Source organism: Chroicocephalus ridibundus, chromosome 4, assembly GCF_963924245.1.
Source record: "Chroicocephalus ridibundus chromosome 4, bChrRid1.1, whole genome shotgun sequence".
Taxonomy (NCBI): Eukaryota; Metazoa; Chordata; class Aves; order Charadriiformes; family Laridae; genus Chroicocephalus; species Chroicocephalus ridibundus.
Window position 1 is genome coordinate 65,383,718 of NC_086287.1, and position 26,224 is coordinate 65,409,941.

General features: G+C 45.7%; 1 protein-coding gene across 1 annotated transcript in view; it reads right to left on the reverse strand.

Annotated features, from left to right (window-relative positions):
* The window catches only part of PRKCH (protein kinase C eta), a 118,252-nt gene that overhangs the window by 70,973 nt on the left and 21,055 nt on the right, over positions 1–26,224 (reverse strand). The window contains exon 2 of the mRNA XM_063333589.1: positions 19,487–19,550. Within this exon, the coding sequence (XP_063189659.1) occupies positions 19,487–19,550 (64 nt within the window). The remainder of the gene's footprint in view (positions 1–19,486; positions 19,551–26,224) is intronic.

Here is a 26,224-nt window from a genome sequence, read left to right on the forward strand (position 1 = left end):
AACAGGGGACACCCAAGGGTAGCCCACAAAGCCACTGAGTGGGACACTGCTGTGCATCCCTGTGGTTTGCCTGGCTTCAGAGAGACTGCAATTTTGAAATGGTTCAGGAAGACTAAAAAATGACAGGCACTTGCTTTCTCATGGGAGATAGAGGAAGTGTCCATGCTGCCTGCACTGATGGATCACACCCGTGGCCAGCCTTGAGCCTTCTCTTCCAAGCTATACTCCATCTCCTGTTCTCCAGCCACAGACATCTCATGCAGCACGGCAACTTCCATCTTAAAACACATGCCACAAGTTTTCTGTCTTTTTTTTTTTTCCTAAAAGCATATTTCACATTTAAAACATTCCTCAAATTTCACATTTTCCCACACTACTTGGCTGCATTACCCTGCTAACTTTCTCCAGATGCTGCACATCTTCCAGGTGATCCTTACCCATGCTTACATTCACCTCACATTACATTATAACAAATCTAAGTATTATTAAGCAGGAGACTGACTTCAGCAATACCTGAATTACTTTTCATTCACCGTCAGCTCTTTTGGGCACTGCTCTTCCCATTTCCTGATGCTGTCTCAAGCGAAAAGGAGGAGAGCACAGCACAACTTCAGCCACAACTCAGGCCCAGGCATAGCTGCAGGAGACCATCCACCGCATGCTCTAGTGCATTGACATATACAACCACATTCCACAGAATACATCCCTCTTTCAGAGGGCTTGGGCGCTCATCCATCCCACACACCACACCATAGGGCGGGCAAGTTCAACACTCCAACAAGGCGCAAGTGCTTTTGAAATGGTGCAACATATCGCTACCAAAACCATCTTCCTCCTAATGACCAGCCACCAACATGGCACATCCTCAGCTGCCGAGCTCCCAGTGCCGCTGGGTGAGAGGTTGCGTGCAGAAACCATCAACGCAGCACTGAAGCCTGCTAGTTGACAGGGTGGCCAACACAGCAGCCCCTCATGCCTCTCACCTTTAGCGTCACAGGATGTAAAGTCATCACAGACATTTTCCACACTCTTGTCCTGTCTTCTGACCAGTTCCCTACAGAATATAGATTTTCCTTCTGCACGTGGAGAGCATTTTACAAAACAAAGCAGATCTAGACCACTTTAGGAGACCCAGAATTTTAAAACCCTCTAATCTCTGGTAAAGCAACAACCACCATGAATGGTTCAAATGTCCAAATACTGCTATAAAAACAGGCAAGTAATTGCTCAAAGGGAGTTGTCCACATCCATGGTTAAATTCGGATGCCTGTAACTGTTGGGTATTTACTGTGCCTGGCTATGTGCAAAAGTAACTACAAAGTGAAACACTAGAAAGCCTCTTCCCCTTTCCTCCTCTCCACTCATGCCTAACACGTGTTTATGGCACTGGAAATTATGCACACGGAGGGAGAGAGAATAAATAACCCACCAAGTCATCTGAGGACAACTGCACACACTAGCACACTGCTCACCCACTCGGCAACCTCATTACCCTGCCCTACCTGCCCCCGGAGCTTACCTGATCCTGCCCTTCCCAGCCAGAGATCCCCCCTTTCTCTCCTCAACCCCCCCCCCCCCCCATTTTTTATTCCAGGGGGTAATTCCATTTTAGTCCTTACAGGGGTGGCGTTAAGACATCTACAGCAGTAAGACAAGAGGAAGAGCTGCAGAATGAAGTGCTGTGTGTGTAACTATTTGCCTCAACTAGTTAAAGCCTGTCAGGTCTCATCTATTGGCAATCAAACTCGCTGTCGCGCTACCAACCACTGCTATAACACCGGCTCGGCAAAGGTCACTTGGGTACATGACAATTTCTAGTGTTACACTTCCGTATGCGTCAATGGGATTTTTCTTTGAAAGAACCAAAGATATTCAAAAAAGCAATGTAAAAAGCCTTAAAGCAATAATGCTAATAGATTAAAACTTAATTAAGCCTTTTTCATTAGTAACAGTACACAGAGGTTATCCTATGCTCCCCTGGGAGCACTGCAGGCAAGATCCCGTTGCATTAAGTGATGGATGAGCACAGAGCAGAGACCAACCACTGGACTTATTAGACTGTAAAAAGCAAGACAGAAGATTGACAGACCCCTCGCCTCTCCCAAGCACTGCAGCACCGAACAACAATTTCACATCAGGCTAAACACTCATCTAGCCCACGCCCTAACGGTGAGTAGTAGTGGGTATCTTTAGTAGCGGGTGTTTTAGGAAAAGAAGATGTAAAACAAATCAAGTAAATGGGGGGGAATGAATACACACACGCGCCCCTTTGGCTATCAGTATGTAGGTGTTCTCTCAATATTTACCTAACGGTGGGCTTCCTCACATCTACTGAATACAAACAGAGGCTGAACCAAGATGTTTATTTTCCAAACTGGAAAACACAAATCTTATGACAAAAATCCCTTACAAAGGCTTGGTATCTTTTCACCAGTTTTATCACCATAATCCCATGGATGGCCAAAACTACAGGAAGCCTTACTAATTAAAACATTGTAAAAACAACACAGCATTGAAGAAGCAGCTGACAGCCTGACTCTGAAAAGGAAAAATACTTTAAAGACTATGACCCAAAGTGGTATTTCCATTGCTGACTGTTCTGCTTCCCTAGTATTAGTGCTGCAGATTAAAAGCCTTGCCTTTCCTAACTACTGCAAAGTTTTCTCTTTCAGCTCCCCTCAAAAGTCACTTGGATGAGTGAATCGGCCAGCTGGAAAACAGCCACATCCGCAGAGATCGTGATAACCATAGGGGGTTTCTCTTCCACTTCATGTCCACCGAAGTTTCTGTCCTTCTGCTGCTTCTGCCAGTCTGTGCATGAAATCAGATTGGTTCAAATCCCAGGAGAGGCTCATTGCAAAGCAAACATGTGGCACATCAAACACTGGCTGGGCCTTATGTTTGATCCAGCTGCTGTTTTCCCCTCTGAAACTGGGTAAAGTTTTGTATGAAGACCACAGAAAGAGCCAGCTAGTGCTGGCAGGACTAGGTCATCTTCTACTAGGACCTGTCGGAAAACCCATGTTAACAGACAGTTCACCTTTTAAGATGCCAACCCATCAATGTAACAGGAACAACGACGCTCTGACTCCAAGAAAGAGTTTTGCCACTTTTGAGTATGAAACAGCATTATCAGCAGTCATGCAAAAACATGTATTCATCCCTGCATGGAATCACAGAGAATTCTGCACTCGAGACAAGGTCTCTGTTTCTCATCCAAGTACTGAAATAGGGCAGATGCATCTTCCTTGTCTTCCTGACAGGTCTAGGACATAAATTTATCTCAGCTTTTATTCGCAGCTCTGAGTGATTAGCAGCATTTGAGTACTGAGGCTGAACAATGATGCTTCAGTACGGCAGCAGCAAGAACAGGATTGATGAAGTTCACACAACGGTATTAGTGAGCATGACAGTGCTCAGGTATTGCTACAAAAGCCCATCACAGGCTTATTTCTAGAATTACACAATGACACCAAAGCTCTGGTGGCACCAGCAGGTGAGACGGCAAAGCTGAGATGACACATCTTCACATTTCCCAGGCTTACCAGCTACGGCTGTGCTCTATCCGTCACTGCTAACCTCACTGTTCACCTCAGCAGTGTGGAAGTGAGGTCCAGGACTTTTCCAGGGGATCAGTTTTCTTCACTCAGTCTCTTGCCCTTAGATGCAGCAGTGCCAGGGACAGGAGGACAGCTCTGCAGAGCTGGATAGACCAGTACGTGGCTGCTGCTGGGGAGCCGTCCGCACGTGCAGGAGGGGAGAGGGCTGCAGAGCAGAGGGTAGAGCCTAGTGCTGGGGCTGAAGGAGGAATAGCTGCTTTCTGTCTGTTTGCATAAGGTCTGTGAGAACATGAGAGAGGAGGAAGGTGGCCGTTTGAGAAACTCTTAAAACAAGTATTCTGCTGCCGCTTCAAGTCTACCGACCAGTTATGAATACCACACAAGTTATTTTGCATAGAGTTTTAATCACAGTTACCACACAGGTTTTCAGACATGCACAGGGCAGCTCAAAAATATTATTCTCCAGATCTGCTTTTACAAATTATTTCTGGGAAAATTTTTTTAGAAGTCTGCTTGAGGTGCTGACAGCTACGAAACAAGGCACTGCAGCATGTTGCACAAGGCTCAAAAATATGAATGGAAAAGTGTTTCCATTCATTGCTGCAGTGAGTAACAATGAACTGAACAAATGGGATACTGAGAATAACAAAAGACTTCAGCAAACATGAGCAACCCCCTGCCATAAGAGACCAGGTTCTCAAACGAAGATCATTGTATGCCTGCCCATTTGTGCTTTCCAGGCCACAGGCACAGAGAAGCTGCTGGCTGCCAAGGAGGATGTGCTTGCAGGGGATAGCCACTTCCCTGCACCTCCCTCTCCCTTCCCTTTACAGTCACATGCCACTGTGAGAGAAGGAAGGGGACAGCCCCGTTTTTCACCCTGCGCTTGTTTCTCTGCCAAGAGCAAGAAAGGTTTTACCTCTGCTCCATTTTATCATTCCATCTCTGCAAGTTTTTGCATTTGTTTGGAGATGGTAACCTCGTGATATTTCTGTTTGCAAGAGAGACCAGGCTGGGGTGAAAACAGCTGAGAAGAACTGCCTCAGCTTGCACAAAGAAGAGATGCCAGGAGAGAAGGATTTAATTTTAAATTAGAGGAGGGACTTGAGGGAGACAGAAACCTGAGCACTGAACTGAGCCCTTTGGAGCCCCAGACAGGCACTGTAACTGGAAGGCCAGCTCGTGTCTGCCCCATACCCAGCATGAGGTACACAGTACCTGTGCGGTTTGGAAAAGCAAGATAAATTAGTCAGGTCATATCTAGCAAGTTAGCAGATACGTGCTTCCCTCTGGATGTCCTCAAACATGGTCTTCCAGCAGCTGCAGAGCTGGGTGAAGACACCTGTGCCCCAGCCCCACTGCTCCCTCCTCAGACCTGCCATCATGACTCCCATCTGCAAGCTCCCCATAGCCCAGTCCTGTCACAGTGATATCAGGTAAGAGAGCCAACAGAGAAAAAAAAATAAAAATCCCTGTTATTAAAAATTTAAGTTGACCTACACAAGCAATGAGAAACGGGTAGTAATAACTGCCTCCCCGCCTCAGCTGCAGGCAGAACGGCGCATCTGCTTGCAGTCTTCATTTTATCATCAGATGGGGACAATCTTCCTCCTTACTTTAAGATGTGCAAATAATACTAATACCTCGTACTTCTTACTGCATTGCCCATTAAAGCCTTAACGAACTGATTTCTCTCCCTCCTCCCCTCGCCAAATATAATCATTATTATTTCCTTGTGCTTAGGCAAGTGAATTTCCATTGTAAAACCTCCTGTTAGTCCTTCCCACCTATTAAGCTCGAGAGAAAAATGTTGAGATGTGATTTATTAGGGAAGGAAACCATTTAAATACATTATTCATTAAAAACAGGAAAATAAAACTAACAAAGCAACTTTGATCTTTTCCGTGATTAATTCATGCACCAGGAACCCACTGCACTGTAAGTTTTAGAAGATTTCAAACTATGCTGGCTACAGAGCAGAAATAGTACTAACAAACAGAGTGACAGCATTTATAGGTCAAAGCTACCAACACCTGTGCAAAATCCTTGAGAAAAGCAGAATTGGCAGGCTGGGCGAACAGCAGGGAGATCCTGAACCTTCCCCTGCTCCCAGCGCCTCGGGGCTCGTGCATGTTGTAACCATCAGCATCTCACATGCTCGTAGGTGGCTCCGTACTAGGTATCACAACATGCTATTGGGAGGCCCTACCCACACAGGGAAGCACGAGCTCCAAGTTAAACCTATTTTTAACCAGATGCAGTTTAAAGCTATTTTTAAGTAGATTCTCTGGGGACATCCTTCTCTGGGGCAATGTGGTCAAGCTTAAGAATTAAAATCATCCGCTTCGATATTAAAACAAGAGTGTCCATACAACGTTTTACAATCAGCTAAATCTGCTTAAAATTCATGCCTTTATGTTTAATCAGTGCAACTTTACCAGAGACATGGGCTTAACATCTGTCTCAAAGAAGGAGCACCAAGAAAATATTCTTTATGTAACATGAGACAAAATGCCCCCAGAAACCAGGACCAACAGAAAGCTGTCTGAAATGTGAGTATCAAGCAGCTTGTATCCAGAGGGGCTCAAAGTTTTGCGGCAATTCTACAAATGGCAACCACGTTCCTCAATACAGCAGCCATCCCTAGGACAAAACCTCAAGCCTTCTTCACCAGGGGCACTGCACCTTTCAGCGGGGAAGCAAATTGTAAACCAAAGCTCAACTGGAATCTAGACAGGAACAAATTCATTGGGAAAGCTAATTAAGTAGGACAAGTTAAACACCCCTTTTTCTGCTGTCGGGGCCTTCAACTGCTGTCATGCAATGTCTCAGCCTTTCCCCGGTCCCTGCAGCTGCGCTGACCTTGTGCTCACCCAGAAGGATGACCAACACCTGAATCACCTCCCTGCAACACCTGGATTCTCCTGGCCGACTGGTCACCCAGCAGTTGCACTGATCCAGCCCAAGTGGTCCGGCTGCATACTCAGCTCTGATTACACAGCCGATCCCTGGTACTCTTGAGATTTCCATGTGGCAGCTTGCTAATAAGTTCTCCAATTGCAACAGCCTTACAAAGCAGGTTGTTTACCATGTCGCTCTCCCACGCAGATTCCCATGCGCCATGGGCTGAGCAAGACGCTGCCGCAGCAAAGCATCTGTCGAAAAAAATAAATCCGGCCTTTTGTATTCCAAGCTTATTGCTACCATGAAGATACCTGCCAAAAGGCAGCACTCTTCTCATCGAGACAGTTGCCACCTTGGTAATGCGGCAAGGAAATACCCTGCTTAAGCGCCCAGGCTAGCAATCGCGCTTGGCTTCATCGTGCAGCCCGTCCTCAAACACTTCCGCAGGTGGCACGGACCATTACTGCTCTGCCACGCACCGCACCCCTCCTACTGCCAGCAGATTATTATTATTATTATTTCTCAGAGGGATTTCCCAAGGGCTGCAGGCCAGGAGGAGCAGCGCATTCAGAAAACACAGCTGTCCCCGACAGCTTCCCATGCAGTTCACACAGCTAGACCTGATCTATCCCCCTTCCCCATCTCCTCCCCAACAGGGTGTTCACGCCGCAATACATATTTCTCTATTTCTCAGATACATTTCTGAGTTTTCAAAAGCAGATGTACCAAACGCATACAAATACAGCTTTAAAAGCGCTGGGTGCCATATGGAGAGGGTGTCGCTTGCCTTTGCTCAGGATCTCTTTGTACACAGAGAGAGGGAAGGACCCCGCTAGTTTCACCAGCTCTGTAATGGCCACCAGTCCCACCAACCAATTTTATTCTCACAAACGAGAATACATACCAGGTGTAAGAGCAGGAGTAATAAGTAAGTATTCTGCCTCCCCGCGGGCTCTCCCATCTCACACCTCTCAGTTAACGAACAAGCAGAGGTGGGTGAGCAGGAAGAAAGTCACTTTCTCCAATAGCTGGCAAAGAGACACCTAAACCTGTACCTCCTTTCATCTTTTTTCCCCAGTCGCTCAATGGAGAAGGAACACACAGGGAAGGAATTTGTTTAGGCTCAAATGACACAAGATGAAAGGCAACCTGCAGTTTGATGCTCACAACAGCCTTTACGCAGATTTAAGCAGTTCTTCCCCTCAAATGGGAGCCTGTCCTCTTTCCAGCACTCCCTTCCACATAGTCCTTTTCCAGCCAGAGCAGTTCCCAAATCTGCTTTGCCGTGCACCCCACAAACAGCTGTGCTGGCACAACATGGGGTATGAAAGCAATCTGGGGGGAAAAATCAGCCAGACTTCAGTACGCCTTCTGTAGGGTCTGTGTCACTAGCATCCAGGTTCTGCACTCCCCCCTACAGCACAGCTCAAAGCCACGTGTGCTGCTGGGCTCAGCCCTACGTGCCCACTGCAGGAACATAGGACGCCTCCGTAGCTAAGGTGTGCAATGGCCCTGATGTGCAAGTTACCGTCAGCCCTTTGGGATGCCACACTGGAGCCTCTCCCTGAAGGACTTGTTTTTCCTCACCTTACCCCACATTCACAGGTGAAATACAGGAGGAGAGACAGTGCAGGTAAAAACACGCGTAGGACCAGACCAAAGCCCCAGATTCCTCACCCACCACTTCAGTATTCTGAGCTGGGCAGGCTGGAAAAGAAACATCTTTCTGCCATTGTTCCTGCTGATCTGCAAGTCTGTATTGTGAACATATAGGAGGGACAAATTTTAGACACAAAAATTCAGCCTTTCCTGACTTTTGGGAGTTTGATTTTGTAACATTAGTGACATCCTTCAAATGAATAGGCTTTTGGTTTTAAGACAATTTCTTAAGTTTTCTAAACAAAAACTATCATTGGAAATAAGTTCAGTCCGCTGGAAGTGGAGCAGCCTCTCCCCTCCACGGTCCTGGCTCACCAGCACAGCTGTGGTCTCAAACGTGCAGCTCCGGGGACAAAGGATAGCACTAACAGGGGAACACTTCACAGAAAGGACTCTGCTTTGCTGTGCAGATCCAGTACTAGCGACAGACACACACACTTGCTCAAAAAGTTTGACAGCTAGACGGCAGAAAAGAGCTAAGATTCTGGGATTAAAAAACTTGGTTCCAGATTCTTGCAAGAAATGGGCTTTGCTGGTCACATCTCTTCTGCTGCTGCCTTTCCTCGTCTTCTGCAGCTCCTCTACCATCCATCAGTCCATATTCTTCCCACCTTCTTTAAGCTCCTTCTTCCTTACAGTTCCTGCCCATACCCACCTATCGCCACTCCCCAGACCAGTCTCCTGCTTTCTTCTGTCTCTCCTTATATTTCTTCTCTGACCTTCTTCCAGACTCTTATGGCTCTATTCCTTCTCCAACTGACTTTTCCCAGTGTTTCCACCTTTCACTGTCCTTGCCCTGTGTCCCAGCAGACATGCAGAGCAGGACACCTGCTCAGCCAGACCTCCTGCCTTCCTCCATCCTCTGTGCCACCACTGGGGATCCCCCTCCTGCCCCACCACAGCACCCCAGGCCAGCACTGAGCTCAACCAGAGGACTGATCTGTCTCAAAACCTACCCACGTCACTGCTCCAGATTTGCTCAGCTCCCCAGATCAGCCAGCTGGAGTAGAACTGGCCTGTGCGAGGCCAGCCCAAGGGAAACCCAAGAGCACCCTTTTCAGACAGGCAGATTTACCCTTAATTATGAAACTGCCTCAGTCCCATATCTGCAACTACCAGCACTATCAGCATTGCCAGGAGAAACAGTCACCAAGGTGGGAACTTGCTCAGTGCAGGTGGTGTCCACAGCCCTCAAAGACAGGGTGATCTCATGAAGTTTCTCCCACAAGATCACAAATGGGTAGATTTTCCCAAAGACAGCAGGAGGCAGACAGAGATGGCAGAGGCTCTCAAGCCCTCCCACTCTCTCCTCTGCCAAGCTTGAGGTCGCCCTGGCAAAACAACATCAGGATCTCTTAACTTAAAGCTCTATTTTGATTCAGCATCTCATTCTGGAAAACAACTGATTCATTTCTCTGAAGCACTCCATAAAACAAAAAAAAAACAGCTGGAACTGAAGAGCAGGAAACTCAGCATTTTATGCTGGGCACACTCAGGAATATCCCAAAACGGGGGCGTATAAATTGTGAGCGTGAGGATTCACCTCTGAAAGCACCACTGGAAGATGGGCTCTGCTCCCTACAGCTCCACGCCAGCTTGCCTAAGGCTGCTTACCCCATTCTGCTTGGCTGTCAACAAGATTTTGCTTCACTCCACCCCACTCCATTGAGGTGCAGGAATCAACTGCCACAACATCCTCAACACGCAGCAGACTGATGCTGCTGGTGCTCCTTGTGTCTGTAGGTCCGGATGGAACCTTGCCTCCCCCCCGCCATCCCCCCAGCAAGCACTAACAATGCATGAATACCTTCCAGGTAGATTGAGGTAATTAAACACCGTGGCACAACAGCTTCTTATTACCTCACACATCCTCTCATGCGGATAGGCCCAGCAGATACGCCTACATGACAAATCCAGCACTGCCCCATACAACAGCCAGGTGATAGGGACTTCTGCACACCTGACAGACCGGGCTTCCAGACACCAAGACTCAGGGAAAACCCTTGCCTGTGGTGGTACCACCTAAATTAGGAGTCTCTGCCAGCAGCCAGAGTTGACAGACCTGGATATTAAATGGGACACAGCCCAATTTGATAGTTGGTGGAGATGACATTATAAAAAAAAAAAAAAAAAAAAAAAAAAAAAAAGTAGTGTGGGTTTGTTGTTGGGTTTTTTTTTTCCTCTCTGGTTTCTGCTACAGATTTATGGGGTGACCCTAGGTAAACTGGGGCTTTTGGACAGCTGTTCACCTATTTTATCAGTCAGCTACCTCACAAATTGTGGTCTAGAGGAATTCAGGCGCAGCCATGAGGTGTGCTGCTGTATGGGGCCTCCCCGCTCCATCCCAGTCCAGGGCATTATCCAGGTGCCCTCGACCACAATGGGTGCGGGAAGGAGACGGCCATGAAACAGCATCCCCCAGTGCAGGGCACAGCAGTCAGAGACAGGCGTTGTGCTCGGCTCCTTCCAGCCCACATTTGCCATCCTGCTTTGCTGCAAACACCCGCTCCAGCGCAGCGCTGTCCTCCAAGGCCAAGGAGATAGATTTAAGCTCCTCCGAGAACCACGGTCACTTATTCCAGGAATCACATTAAAATAAAGCAAAAATCTCTGTTCCTCATTACAGCCAGGAACACTGAAATCCCAGAGCAGATTGCAAGCTTGCATATTTATATCTAGCTTTCAGAGCCCAGACAAAACACAGCCCACTGAGGAAGTGAAGTTAACCCTGATATTGCTGTTTGTTGCATTTTTACAGCGTCTGGATATCTAAGCATTTGGCAGGTCTTGGCAGGTCATGAATTACTGCCGAAAACCTCTCAGCATTAGACATACTGCAATGGCTGTGGAGCTCAAACCGATCGTTTTCCAAGAAATAAAGGTGGTCTTGTGGACATGCAGCAAGCTGAGGGGCTGTTCACCTCCTAGCGCTGCATTAGGGTCCCTCCATACCACAGAGCAAACCACTTCACTTCCCAGGGCCTAAAGCTTCCAGCAATCGGGAATAAACAGGGGTTTTTTGTTTGTTTTCCCCTGTTGAAGTCCTTTTTTCTCTGTGAAAATTCAGAATGTACCACACTTGCCATTTCTTTTTTTCTTTTTTTTTTTTTTTTTTAAATAGAAGAGGCATATGTGAGATGTAAGAGTGCCAGGGTGCAAAAATACTTGGTTCTCTCTGCAATATTTAAATGTGAATGCAATATATAAATTTTGAAGGCTTTAGTTTTTAAAAAAAAAAAAAATTCCTCACAGTATCCTCCCACCATAAACAGTAATAATTATTCACTGTCCCCAAGTTTATCCACTTTGTCTATCTTGCAAGGCTGGGCTGTCTCTCATTAGAGTGACCCCTTCTCGTGCCACTGTCAGCTCGAACAGAGCAAGTGAAAGACAGCGCTCGGGAAGATGCAGTACAGCTCCTTGTCCTAATGGCATCTCGTAGCCCAAAGGACATTTCTCAGAATGCTCAAAGGTTCCTCCCTGTGTAAAGGATATCCAAGAGGTTCTTCATGGTCTCTCTGACTTTGAAATTCCATCCTGAGAGCTTCAATGTTGCTGAGAAGCTTCAACATCTTGTGCTTGACTCACAGAGGCTTCGCGACAAGGATAGAGCCGTTCCTGCTCCTGTTGGCTTGGGTGACACATCTCCGTTTGGGTGCAAAGCTTTGGGTTTGTAGAGTCTGACCTCCACGAGAACAATACTTGTTAAGGACTTCAAGATCAGCCTCTGGAATTGCCTTTTACTTTTTAACCCAACTGACATCTTCCATCAAGGCTGGGGATCCACTGAAGTTCACCTGCCTCCCAAGCAGCAGTGAACAGCATCTATGGATGACATTCCTGGTCTCTGCAAGGGCTCAGTCTTCTCCAGGGTTCCTTTAGGGTGTATTTTCTCCCCCATAGGACTCGATATTGTTATGAACTATTTCCATCTGGAAACGCAGAGTTGAACCAACATGGAACGCATCTGGAACTCCCTTGCCTGCAGCATGCACGATTGTGACAAGTGTAAAGGACTGGGAAAAGCGTAGACATTAGAAAAAAATACAGGGCTATAGAAAAACATGTCTTCTGCTGCTCTCTGCCACATAAGACTTTGGACTAGACATTAAAGACTTCCGTGTCCTCAGACTGTGAACCAAAGATAGCAAAAATGTCTCTGTCCTATTCTGCACTGATATTGCCTATTTAGATCAGGAGGTTCTCTAGACAATGTCTACTACATGCCTTAAAATTCTGCATGGGCTAGTAACCCAAAATAGAAGAGTGGCCCAACTAGACAGGGTATAAGAACAGAGCATTTTTCATTCCTGGTTTCCAATAATTATTCCCTTAACTGTAAAAACCAGGCTGAAAACAGTCATTATTGCAGTTTACAGGGGACCGTTAAACACCTTTTTTCTCCCTCTTGTGCAAGAACCTAATAAAGTGTCTGTGAATAGCAGTTCTGGAGGACTGAGGAGCTACATGACAGCAGAGAGCAAGGATCTTCTTAGCACAATGCCTTACACCATTTGAGAGTTTAAGACCACAGATATTTGCAGGTGCTTGGCTGAGGAAATGCTATTTCTTAAGATATAAACCACTTCACGTAAGAAAAATGTATGCTAAGAAAAATGACAGCAATGACACAATGTCACAAAAATGACAGTCGTCACGCTTAAGACCAAACCATCCCAAACACATGATGCGACAGTTGCAAACTAAAGAGGCATTTCCTGCTCTAGAGGCAGGTTCAGGCTTCCTTGCTGCTGCAAAGCCTACCAACATTAAATATTTAGTACTGGGTGCTATATCTGCTCTACCAAGTCACTTGGCTTTTCAATATTCTCGTTGTTCTATTTCTTGCCCAGAACTCAAATTTGTCTTTGTCTTTCCTGACACTGAAAGAAAAGAAACAACCATTACTTGCCTCACAATGATGAAATTAAACTTGAACTTCAAGCTACAATTATCGCTTTGAGTGACAATGTAAAAAAAAAAAAAAAAAAAAGGCGGCAACTTGCAGGAGTTCGAAGCACTAAAATAGAAGCACTTTGTTTTCTACAGGGCTTGCTTCATTCATTAATTCAGTCAAATAATTACTTTGTATTAATTTAATTAGCTTTGCTCGAAATTAAAAAGAGCAAATAGCAAGAAAGGTGGCAAACTGAGGGCACAGCAACACACCTCTGAGGCAAAGCCGTGAAGGGACTCGGCTGGCTCTGGGACTCCAGTGTTGCAAGGGAAAGAGGTTCATGCCGCCCTTCAGGCACGTACCTGGGGCCTCTCGGTGCCCGGTCTGGCCTCGCTGCAGCAAGAACACCCTAACCCATGCATGATTAACCTGCTCCCGAGTATCTCCGCTAATTTCTCACAGGTGTCCAGAAGCACCAACAATAGAAGTAGTCCACCCACGCTCATTGCAAGGCTTTTTATTTCAAATCAATCACCCCCTGCCCAAAAGGAAAGTAATTCATGGCTTGCCCTTTCACAGCTGAAACCGGTGTTCAGCAGCAAAGAGAGACAAGTAGTAGAGAGCAGGTCTGAATTTGTGCCACTGACACCAACTGTGCGACACCCGGTGGGGCACACTGATAGCATCAGAGTCACTTGCTATGAACAACACAAGCCCCAGAGACAGAGTCTCCTCAGAGGCACCGGGCCAACGTCAACCAGAGCCAGGACGATCTAGATGACACCCCAGGAAAGCACAGAGAAACGGTACTCGGGTACACTGTGCTGGAGAACCACAATGGCCCCCAGCCAACGGTGTCTTCCTGACAGGGTGCTCCCAGGTGCTTTCCAGGAGCGGTGACGAAGACCCTACTCGGAAGTTGCCTACTTGGAAATGGTTATGGCCAAAGTTAGGAGAAGGGGAACAACATTAGGGAACTTTACACCCTACACAGCACAACCTGTTTTAGAGGGCAATAAAGCAGAAATTTTCCTTTAAGGGAGTCTTAGAACAAAGTTGAGATCTAGTGGATTATCTCAGAAATCCTGGCGCACACATCGGTCATCACAGGGAGGGAGGGAGGGAGGCAGGACACTAACAGGTCAGCTAAACCACAGCTCCTGTGGTCCACAGGGCTGGGCAGAGCTGAACTGCCTACCGACAGCTACAGCTTTGCTTGGTCCCACACACAGCACACTGCACTCCGCTCCTATCCCTGCTCCTCCGCTGGAAGCGGGCCTCATGTTCTTGGATGAGGCACAGCCACCACAAAGACAGATCTCTCGGAGAAGCCACATTTGTTTTTTTAAAAGGAGAAAGGGGCAAGGAGACACAAAGACAGAGAGAGGTAAGAAATGCTAAAGACACCATCAGCAACAAAAACATAGTAATATCCAGATTAACAAGAATAAGGAAATTTAAAAGGAAATCATAACGTTGATGACTTAAAAAAAATAATCCCATTATCAGACAGGGTTAAATAAAGAAAACCCAGGAAAGATTGAATAAAATCCTTTGCGGAGGCGGGGGTGGGGGGGGAGCAGAAGTCAGTCCTCACCTTGTCTATAGAACAGCCTGGAGTGAAACATCTCTTGGGTCAACGAGGGAGATGGCTGGAGGAGATGGTGCTTCCCTTCACCCCAGCTCAGTGCTGGGCCACCGGGACCCAGCACCAGCAGTAGAGACACAGTCATGCTTGGAAAGGTAATCTCCTCCCGAGGTAAGGAGATTTTCATTTTAATTTTGCACTGGTTCGCTTTACACAGGAAATGTCAGCTGAATGAGGGGAGTTAATATAATCAGATATAGCTTAGCACAGCAACAAATACACTCAGCAAAGAAAATAAAGATAGGCAGGGATAATTTTGCTAGACTTTCCTTGCTTCCTATTGCTCCATTCCTTTATCTTCCTGAAAAATGACATGTATTTTTTCACCCACGAAACAGGCACGTTTCCCTGCCTCAAAACGGCAGGTTAACACTGATGGACAGAACAGCCACACAGGAACCTACAAAGACTAACCTCTTTCCAGCTGTACATTTTCTATACTGCCCTCCTCCTGACGGTACACAAATGCTTCTGTTGGACACGCTGTGCACCTCACAGGAGTGACACCCTTCTCCCCCATCCCCACCATAAGTAAGCAAAACCAAATTAAGCTTTTGCTCAAAAGAACTTTTGATCAAACAAAAAAAACCCACAACCACTCCTGAAGCTAAAGAAAGTACGCGCTGATAACACCCCTGGGACTGTCTATTTGGAGTAAGCTTTCTGGGACAACAAAATAATTCAGTCTCAGGTGGACCTAACATCTCAGCCTTTTTAGTTTACTTGGCTTTTGAGGGTTTTTTCCTTCTTCTCCCTCTTCTCCCTCTCTTTAGCCACTTTTTGGGCTTTTACTTTACCGGAGTGGCTGAGACCCTGAATTTGGATATTTCCATGAACAAAACAACTAGCTTGGCATAAAGGCTCTCTGAGATGGATCACATTTTGGCAGCATGAGGACCAGCAGTAGGCACTGACCCTCGAATCTTTGCTTAGTGGAACTCTCCAGAGGCTTTTCCAGGGAAGATGCTCCCCACAGTTCAGACTGACTCCACTACGTTATCCTTTTGTCACCACGGTCAACTGAAAGCAGTGAAGCAAGAGCTGCTAAAAAAGCTTGTGGGTGGCTTGCAAAGTTGGTCTACTGACACAACCATGTGGCTCATGGAGTCTGGCTTTTTTTTGCAGCACCATGCCACCATGCTGGATCCTTCTCACAGCAGAAAACACACCCGACTTGCACACTTAACCATTCATAAGTCACAAGAAAATGATCAAAAGTCCTACACATCACATTGCTTGAAACTCCCCGTGGGGAGTTCTACCCTGATGGTGTCTAATGCCAACTAACGTTTGGTTTTCTGTGTATCCAGAGATACACACAGCCTTCAAGTGATCTCTGCCACATTAGCCATAACTAGCAGTGAGGATGTGGCAGCAGCTCCAGGTTAGGGCAAACAAGCGGGAAGCCACTTTTTGTGCTTTCAAGTTGTGAGTTAATCTCAGATTTCTTTCCAAAAACTTAAATTCCACATACAATTCTGACCTTCCAGGTTTCCAACAAAAAAGAGGGGAAAATAGAATAAAACATGATGTAATGAAAGAGACTTCACCATTTTTGAGATGGAAACCCCTCCCTGATAGATGCCCCCAATTCCCAATGATTGGGAGAAGTTAGTATCCATGCTCAGGCTTGCCCTGGATTATGTCTTATGTTGGAAACTCCAAATGTGACCACATATGGGGTTTTTCTTGACTGATTAGTCCCAAGAGGTGCCTTCGATCTTCCTGTTCTGTAAGTCCACACATCCTCAATAATGACAGAGGAAAGAGAAGTAACTATTTCCAACATTTCCCATTTTCCTCGGAAAGCAGTAGCAATACAAACATTTGAGTTCTCCATCTCTCATCTTTGAGACCTTTTTAGCAATATGCCTGAATGCTTAGCCACCAGCGTGAGTCTGAACCACGCTTTGGATTTATGCTCAAGGCCACCATTCCTGCTCAACCCTGCTTTAAATGGCCAAGCGTGACATGCTTGTGTGTGGATATAATCTGACATGCTGGTTAGTAAAAGCCCTCTAGTTTCTTGATATCGATACAACTTTCTCTCCATCATTGGCTGTATCACAAGCAATTAAAGCCAACTTCTCACGTCCTTTTCACCCCTATTGCTGCATAAGAGCCATTGCCTTGGACCTGCAAAAGTGTCCCCCACATCTCCCTTGCACTCTTTTGCACTCTCCCTGTCCTCTGGTTACAAATAGAAAGCTTTTCCCAAATTAACTTGAAAAAGTAATCTTCATGTCTCCCTGTCAAAGCACAGTTGTAGGGAACACCTCCCTAGAGGAGAAAGGGTAAATGATCTGTTAACATTTTACACACAGATAAATGTGAGAGCAGTTCCTAAACCCCAGAGTTAACATCCGGGCAGAGAAAGCACGCATTGCTACTTGTCAGATAGAGAACTGAAAGTTGTACTGATGTGTCCTGGTTTGAGGTAAAACAGAACCAATTTTCTGATTTGTAATTTTACGTTTTAGCTGGGCCTCTAACTGACTAATGTCTGAAATTAACAGCATATTGTTCAGAAACCGTTCACTCTCAGAGTGATAAGACCTGATTATAGCAAGGAATGGTATGCACAGAGGCTCTTGCTTATACTTATTGCTATAACAACCAAGGTCAGCTAACGTCGCTGTTTGCCCTGTTAGAGCGTTGGAAGTGGAGAAGTGTAGAGGGGTCCCACCTGCAGGGAGGAGCAGACGGGCCAGGTGACCCAAAGCTGACCAACAGGGTATTCCATCCCATCTGCATCACGCTCAGTATAAAAGCTGGGGGATCAAAGGGGCAAGGCTGGTCTGGTTTGCTCTTTCTTCAATGGCCGATGTCTGAGGAGGACCTTGTCTGTTCGTCTGCCTTTGATCCCGATCTGAGCATTCCTGACTCTAGTTCTGGAATTCAGCTCCTGTCTGTCACTGACTCCAGTCTGGGATTCTCTCTGTGTCTGCTGGTGACACGATTGTCATCCTTGGAGCTGGATCCGGTTTTGTATATATTATATATGTTTTTCTCTAATTTTTATTATTCTATTATTATTTACTATTTTCTTATTTTTTATTATTATTATTTTCATTAAAGTAGTTTATCTCTTTTTCTAAACTTGTAAATCTCCTTATCTCTTCCTCTCATCTCTGAGGGGTGGGGGGGCCATCTGTTGTTCCGACTGGCCCATCCAGCCAAAACCACGACATGATGCTATGTAGCCTGCCCAGCTTTACACAGAAAGTAAACTTCACTGGAAAAGGGAATTCTGGTCCTCTCTGCCTTGCTGCAGCGCCAGGGTGTGATACTCCTTGTCTCCTCCATCACTCCACGAAGACCATACATTTCTTTAGGAGTCAAAGCCAGCCAGGCTTTCTGTTCACATCTCCGTCCTAACATACCTCCTGCAAGCAGGATTATGCCCTGCCCATGGTCCCTAGGAGTAAGAGCAGCCCCAGCTGCACACAGGGAAGGATGTCTCCAAACCCTGCCACCGCTTCCACACCACAGGGCTAGGGGTGCTGTGGCGGTGGAAACCATCTCCCTGCAAACCCTTGCTGGGCCCTCAGGTGTGGCTTAGCTGATTACAGACTGGATAGGGCTCAAACACTTTAAAAGGCCACAGCTATCCTGCCAAGAGCAGAGCACTCCTGGGGTATAAACCACCCAAAGAAAACCAAAAGCTCCACCAGCTCCTCTGATGCAGCAGCTCCCCACCAAGCAGCTGCCCGGGTTCCAGCACACATCAGGCTGACGGCTCAGCAAGAGCAAGACAGCTCCCCAAAAGCATCCAAAGTAAAGCACAAGCTTGTATTCAAACCTGAATGTGAAAAACAAAGGCAGGGGCATTGACAGACCTGGGCACCCGGACAAGGTGTGAGATAGGGAAACTGCCACCGGAGCTCCCCGGGAACCCTTGAAGCAAGCACCCCTCCAGCTTACACCCTCCTCGCATCCGTGATGGAGCCCAGCGGGGTGGGCTGTCTGTGCTACAGCCTCCGGCACAGCCTTCATGCCGAGCAAATCCATTTCCGGGGCAGAACAAGAGAAAGCATTAAAAATCGAGCTCTGCCAGGCTGCAAGTAACAGACAGCAGAGCAGATCCTGCCCCGATTCTTGGCTTCTGTACAGAAAATGCACCCCAACAAATGCAATTTAAGGCCACAGATAAAACAAGTCAGAATCATGTTGTAGGTCTGAAGAAAATAATCTTTTTCTGGGCCCCATCCCAGATTTCCTGGGTTCCTCCAGCAGAGCTCACATCCACAATCATAGCTGGTATCACCGTAAACAACAGGGAAATTAAAACCACCACACTATAAAAGATAGTTACAGAAAAAAATTCCACCTGACTGCTTTTTCAGGGCAGCTGTCACACTAAAAAATCTTAAGTTTCCTATGCAAAGTGAACTTGGGGAACAGAAATGCACATGAAGTAGATGTGAATCATTATGGCATATAAATCACCCAGATGTTTCAAACATATTCTATTTTAAACATGCTCTACATGCTCCTTAGCTTGCCCTTCAAGAGGCACCCAGGTGAAAAGTATGAGTGACAAAAACAATCCATTTGAAGGACAACTTCAGATGAATAAACCAGATCAAGCCTGAATGGGCTCCTTGTGTCCAAGAGCAGAGCAGAGGGCACACACAGCGTGACCCGTTACAAACAGCACCTTCCAGATTTCCCCCATAACTCAAGAAATCTCGGTGCGCGACAGCACGTGGCCCATGTGAAGCATGCCATTTGCTTATATACTGCTTGGCACCTGATGGCAACAGCACACACCAGAGTCCAGCTCATAACAGAAACAAGCCAAAATGATTCCCTTACCTTCCGTGAAGCTGCCTGTAAGAGTTATGACGACAAACACTTTGCCTTCTGGCTCCAAATCCACCTGAAAAAGTAAAGGAAACGTTAGAAGATTGTTTTTCAAGGCGGCAACAATTCTTGGAATTTACATGGTAAATCTTGCCAACATTTGATAATATCTGAAGCTCTATATGTATTCTCATGCACATTCTTAGTTTAAAAAAAAAAAAAAAAAATCAAGCATCCATGGCTCAAATTGTTCAGCACTTCTAGGAAAAAGAAGGAATCAAGTTCCTTATTTTTTATGGAGCCTTGAATGCTGAACAATCTCGACCTTCCTAGAGGAAATAGAGATTAAAGAAAAAAAAAATAATATGGTCAATAGTGTTCCAATTTGTCAGATAAATGAAGCGGAAGTAACATTAAACACACACAATTCTCTCCAAAGATCCATGCATATCTGTTTGGTGAATTACACAGATATTTCCTCCCTATTACATCTTATCCTATTGAAATTGTTTCACTCTCTCAAAATCCCATCAGTGCTGGGGTAAATGCTGATTTCTTACATAAATCACCCTGTGGCCTTAAACCATAGAAACCAGGAAACTGTTAGTGCTGTTACCTAAGGACTTGTTGTCGTTTAATCTAAATTAGATAGCAATACAGAATATAATTTTAGGGATCAGAGATTCAATCCCAGTGTCGGTCAACCTGTCCTTGGAAGAATGTATTTATTTTTCAGTTAGTAGGTTTCTTATTTTTAGTTACATTTGTAATTAAGGTCTTGCTTTTGGTGCTTTTTTTTTTTTTTTTGTTCACTAGCTAATTTTTAGCAAAAATCACAGCTAAGAATCCCTGAAGTTTGAGTCAGGCTGTCACACAGAAATCTCACTTTAAAAAAAAAAAAAAAAAAGGCAACCCCCATACAGTCCCAAATTGCAATGTTAAAATTGGCAAAGAGAAGCTTCGCACCTCATAGGCATCGATAACCTGCACAGAACAAAATTTCTGAAAAGAGAGCTCCCTGGAGGAATGACTAAAAGCGATGGTTCAAACTCTGTCTGCTCTCATACAGCCGCCTTTCCTTGGTCTGGCAGAAATAGAAGCAAGTCGTCCATGTCAGCAGCACCACGTTTCATCGCAGAGGTGCCCAGAATTTAATACACCTCAGTATGCACTGCGGAGTAGAAAAATATTTCCTGGTCCTGCAAGAAAGGAGGACGAGCCCAGGCTCCTTCTTTTGTCTCAGGTAACACATGGTATATCCTGCCAACACTTTGATTCCTCCCCAGTGTTAACACAGATCACATCATTCAAGTGAACCTCTAACCCTAAGCCTAAACTCCCAGAGCAACAGCACAGGGACCACCACTAATCCAGGCAACGGTTGTCTGTGGTTTGCCATGCACCAACCGATCCTTTTAAGGGAATAACAGTAAGATACAGGTAAAAGAGAAAGCTAAACTCTACGTATCTAATGGAGGAACCAAACAGCCATACTACAAATGGACAGGACGGTAAACAGGGAAAGAAGGTGTCCAAGCCAGGCTGACTCGGCAGAGTTAAAGTACAGCAGCGTTTTCTGCTGGCATCTCCACTCCTAGGGATGCTAACTACAGCTTCACTAACAAGAGCCGAGAGAAAACAATCTTTTGGGGTAATTGAGGGGGAATCAGAGACAGCATACATCATCCCTTTACATTTCCCTAGCCTACACTGTGTTGCAGAAGTGCAGAAATTGCTTTTAAGCTACTCGGATTTTGTTAGGACAAGCTGAGCAAATATTTTCAGAGAAAGAATGAGAGAACATCCTATTCACACAACTCCAGCTACAGTCCAAAAGCAACACATCTCTATCAATGGGATACAAAACGGGGAAGCTAGAACTGCTTGGGAAAATCCTATCAAATGTTGATTGTCTGGACACTATATTTTCTACCAAAAAAAAAAAAAAACCAAACAAAAAGCCCCGCACAAAACGAATCAGTTTCACAGCGAGAATTTAAATTCAATGTTCAGCTTTGATTCAATGTTATTTCTTGTGTTCGCTTAGGTTGCTTACTACTCTGGCTTAAGGAAGCTGTGTTTCAACAGCCCTCTGACTCCATAAATAGAGAAGATATTCCCCAAATAAACTTCAACTCCAGCAACACTTTTCACCATTTTTGACCAAATTTCAGTTCACTGGGGAGACATGCAGCTTTGTAAAGAAATGATTCTTTCAAAAATATATATCTATAATATATATACATATACAGTCACCCAAATTGATTTATGGGATATCGAGCATTCAGATTTTAGGGGAAAATCCTTACTTAGGTTTCAAAAATCATTGTCTGCCAGTCTCCATAGACAATGATGCGTTAGACTACTACTTTCACACTCACAAAGAGGATCTTTCCTCACTTCTTCTGATGTATGTGGTCTTTTGTGGTACGTTTAGTCTTAAAAAAAAACCTTTGCTGAGATACAAGCAGCTGGGCTGAGACCAGGAGATGTAACAAAAGCATCATCCACCTTCAACACAAAGCACACAAAAAAATTGGTCCAAACTCTGTGACACACCTTGTTCTCCACGCGTGCAAATGGGATTCCCCTGCCCAGGGTAGCATAGTGTCACAAAACAGGAACAAAATAATTTCGAAAGTAACAGCAGGAGATTTAAAAGAGTTATAAAACAATCTCTCACCCAACTCCAAGATTAAAGAGCAGATTAAAGACCAGTGAAGACCCGACACCAACTAACCTGCCGTGCTCATATTATACCACAGAACTCAATAAAGAGGATCTAGCTACACTCAAGATCTTTTCACGGCACACATTAGCGTGATCTAATTAAACACTACAACTGAAAGGCTCCAAAATGAGGACTGAAGCCCCACCATGCCAGGAGCTGCAGAAGCAGAACATCTTTGGAACACCGGCATCGCACTGGATGCAGGACCAAGGGTGAAATCTTGTCTTATACAAGAGGTTAAACCAGACAGTCTTAATAGTCCCTCTGGTCTTAAATTGATAGCAACAGCAACAACAAAGGACAAGATGCAATGAAATTAAATAATTAAAATTAATAGACCACTGATGTAAGTCTGGCTTTTGGACCTGCTCTGACCTCCTTTAAAAATGAAATCTGACCAGCTAAGTAGCAGCCAACGCGGTATCTGAGATCAACTCCCAGATACATGGAAAGCGTCTGAAACAAAAAAATCATCTCTGACCTAGAAAACTGAAAGGAAAATGTCTGACCGCAGACCTGCCCTCCTGTGAGCCTGCCTGAGATCACACGATCGAGCAGCTCTGGGACAGCAACACCCACCTTACGGGACGTGCTTCCTCTCGCCATCGCACGGACCCCCCATACCATGGCCACACGATGTGGAGGGCCCTTGTGCTGGCGGCAGTTACCTCCTGCGAGCTCCTCACACTTACTGGACCACAATCACGATGCCCGTGCAGCCAGATGGATGCTCACACGCCGAGCTGGCGTGCGCAGCAAGCAGCTTGCTAAGCCCAGGCCTCGGGGCTAACCTCAGCCATCCTTGCAGCTCGGTTCCCTGTGTACCTGCCCCTGCTTTACACCTTCATTAGCGCCTTTACGCTTTGCATTGCGGCTACAAAAACAGCACACGCTGCAGCATAGCTTTACCAAGCCAGCAAGCAACTGCAGCCACACTTGGGCACACAGAAATATGCCCATAACAATCTGAAAACACACCCACAAACGAGGAGTGTGGTACCCTACTTCTCCCTCAAAAGGAAGAACTCCTGATATAAGCCCTCCTTCAATCTCTTCAGCCACTGAAGAACTTCTATCACTAGCACCTACTTGCACAGACTGAGAGTACGTCTCACTATGCTCTGCTATTTAATAAGATTTGAGCGCTTCAAAGGGAAGCGGCTGCCAAAGGACTAGCCCTCCAGCCACGGAAGGGATAACCCTATCTAGCGACGGCTGGCTGGCAGCCCAGGCCCTGACTGCGCACCGCCAAGGCTCTGGCGATGTCGGTACCTCCCAGCATCAGCGAACACCCTTGGGATCCAGCCTCACAACAGCAGCGCGGATGTAACACAAGTACCACACATACGCCAAGTTTTGCTTCTCACTTTTTTTCTTTCTTTTCTTCACAGCCATAAAAACACATGTTTTTACAGTATTATTCTCAACAGAATTATTAGAGTCCAAAGCAGACCATGCAATCAGTTTGGGTCAACATTGCAGCTCAGGCTGATCTTATTTCTCAAAGAAAGCAGGAGAGACTCAGAGAAACTCAACAGCCTGAAGGCAGCACAGACAATGCTAAGGCTGAACTCCTATACAACACTTTGGGGGGCAAGTGATACAGGAACGTAACCATCTGTATGTATTTGTCAACTATATTCAAAGAGTAATAAGTACAGTGAAAAGTTTCCTAATGCCAAGATCTATTTGCACAGGATAGCTTTTTTTATGGAATCACAGAATTCTGCCTGGAAGGTTTAGTATCAGAGCAGGAGATGCACCACAGTGGGAAAAATTCTGGGGGGAAGCAAAGGAGAAGTCTGAATTTTTATGCATGCATGATATCACGAATGCTACGAGGTACACTGATCTTCAAATAAATCAAACTAAAGTGGTGGCAGGCAGCATGACACCTTTGGCGCACATAGCTGTAAACAGTAATCACGCCCGCCTCTCTCCGGTGCTTTCATCCTCAGCCTGGTCCCCTAGAGAACAACTGGGAAGAAAAACATCGACTTTCTGCCTGGGAGAGGAAAGTGTGCTTATCAGTGTAGTAAATCCTTCAATCGCCGCTCTCTTCTAGTTCAAGGAAATGGAAGACAGCATGTTCCTCCATAGCACAAAGGGTGGATAAGATCAAGTGTTGGAGCTCAGGAACCCCCTGCGTGTCTGTAAGAGTAACACAGGATTTTGGCCCAGAGCTAAGCATACACTTTAACTTGTGTTGAACTTCACAGACGTACTTAAGAGAAAACAAGCGCTGGAGGATTTTGGCAAGCGAGCTGGAAATGAGCAGGTAAGGACCGATGAGTTCAGCCGCGGTTTCGTTACACTGCCACCGTGAGATGCAACACTTTGGCAGCAAGGCTGAACACAGGACCGAGGAGGACTTCACTCCTAATTCAAACCACTCACATGGTGCCCCATGCCTGAACTTGCTGAGATCGTGCAGCTCCACGTGACTTCAAAGGCAGCTGCAAGGGATCAGTTTCCCACAAGGAGGGGCCCCAGTCAACCATCTCACACACCTCCAGAAAAGGTCTGTACAACATTGTTCCTGACAACTATGCCGGTGCTATTTACTCCCTTTCTCTGCATTACAAAAAAAAGCTAGTTCGGTAGCGAACAGATGCGGGGAAACCAAAACAGGACTCCTTAATCATATGCCTTCACACATATAATAAAAACTGGTCGTGTGTGATTCATCAATGGAAGAGGTTTGGAAAACAAATTCAGGAGGAGGATAATCTCTCAGGCAACATATCAACACCCAGCTGAAGCATCCACTGAACTCGACGAGCAGGTATAGTCAGTCGGCCGCTGAGAGAGCCTGGCATGCCTTCGTGAAAAACCCGCCGCGGATGGGAAGAGGCAGATCCGAAGGGTGGCTGCCTGCCTGCAAGTCACTCGCTTTCCAAAATCGAGACAAGGTGGTCCTCCAGGATGAAGCGACATCTTCAACGCTGCATCTAGCATTGACATTAATTCCTGCAAACACCGGATCAGAACATTCTTTTTCCTCCCCACAGCAGATAGTTCAGCCTGGGAAGACTGATCTGAAGTACACTGAAATCAGCTGGACTCTTTTTATTGTCTTTGGATCTGACACAAAAGACGACTGCATTTACCCTGGAGCCCAGAACATCCTTTCTTCCATTGCTGCTCCGTCCTTTCTTCCCCACAGGCACAACAAGTAAGCATCCTAGAAGTGCAACCTTTTTCTAAGCCATGTCAATGCTGACGTGGCTTCAAAAACAGAACAAGCCAGACACTTGCAGTGAATAAAGCAAATATAAAAGCTACCTGGGGACTTAATTACCTTAATTAAACAAGTAGTTATATCTTTTTACTTCCTACATAATTTTCAAATTTAATTAACAGAACTGCATATATAATCAGTCATTTGTACAGGCAATTCCCAAGGCTCTGTTCAGCCAAAAGAGCTGAAAGTCTGGGTTAGGCTAAAGGTGGTTTTTCACATGCCTCTAGTTATTTCTTTTAATTTTTCTTGTTTACGCTCCTAACAGATCATGCTTATGGAATGTCAGATCTTTCTGTATTTTAATAAGGTAGCACCTCCACCTGAGCATGCCTTTGTTGGACAGGTCAAGTAGCAACTGTCTCTGCCAAATACACGGTGTCTGGATTAATCAGTCCCTCTTGTACACTTAGAGGCTGATAGACACCTGTCTATCGAGTCAAGCACCTTTGAAAAATCCTTAAGGCTCTCTAGTACAAAGGGGATTTTGCATTTCCAGACCAACAGATTAAAGAATTTTTCTTACAAATACACAGCATGCAATTTTTAAGATTCAAATCAGTGTGCCTAAAAAAAAAAAAAATAAAAATGGGGTGCCAAGTATCTTCTCATTCTTGCAAAGGCTGGCAAATGCTTAGGGCAGTAATTTCCACCACAGTTTCTCAACAACCCATGGCAAGCTCTGTGCAGGGGAGGCCCTAGGAGATGTCATTTGGTGAAGAGCACCGACCCAAGCTCTTGTTCCACCCAAGCTTTGAATCTGGTGCTGCCAAACAGC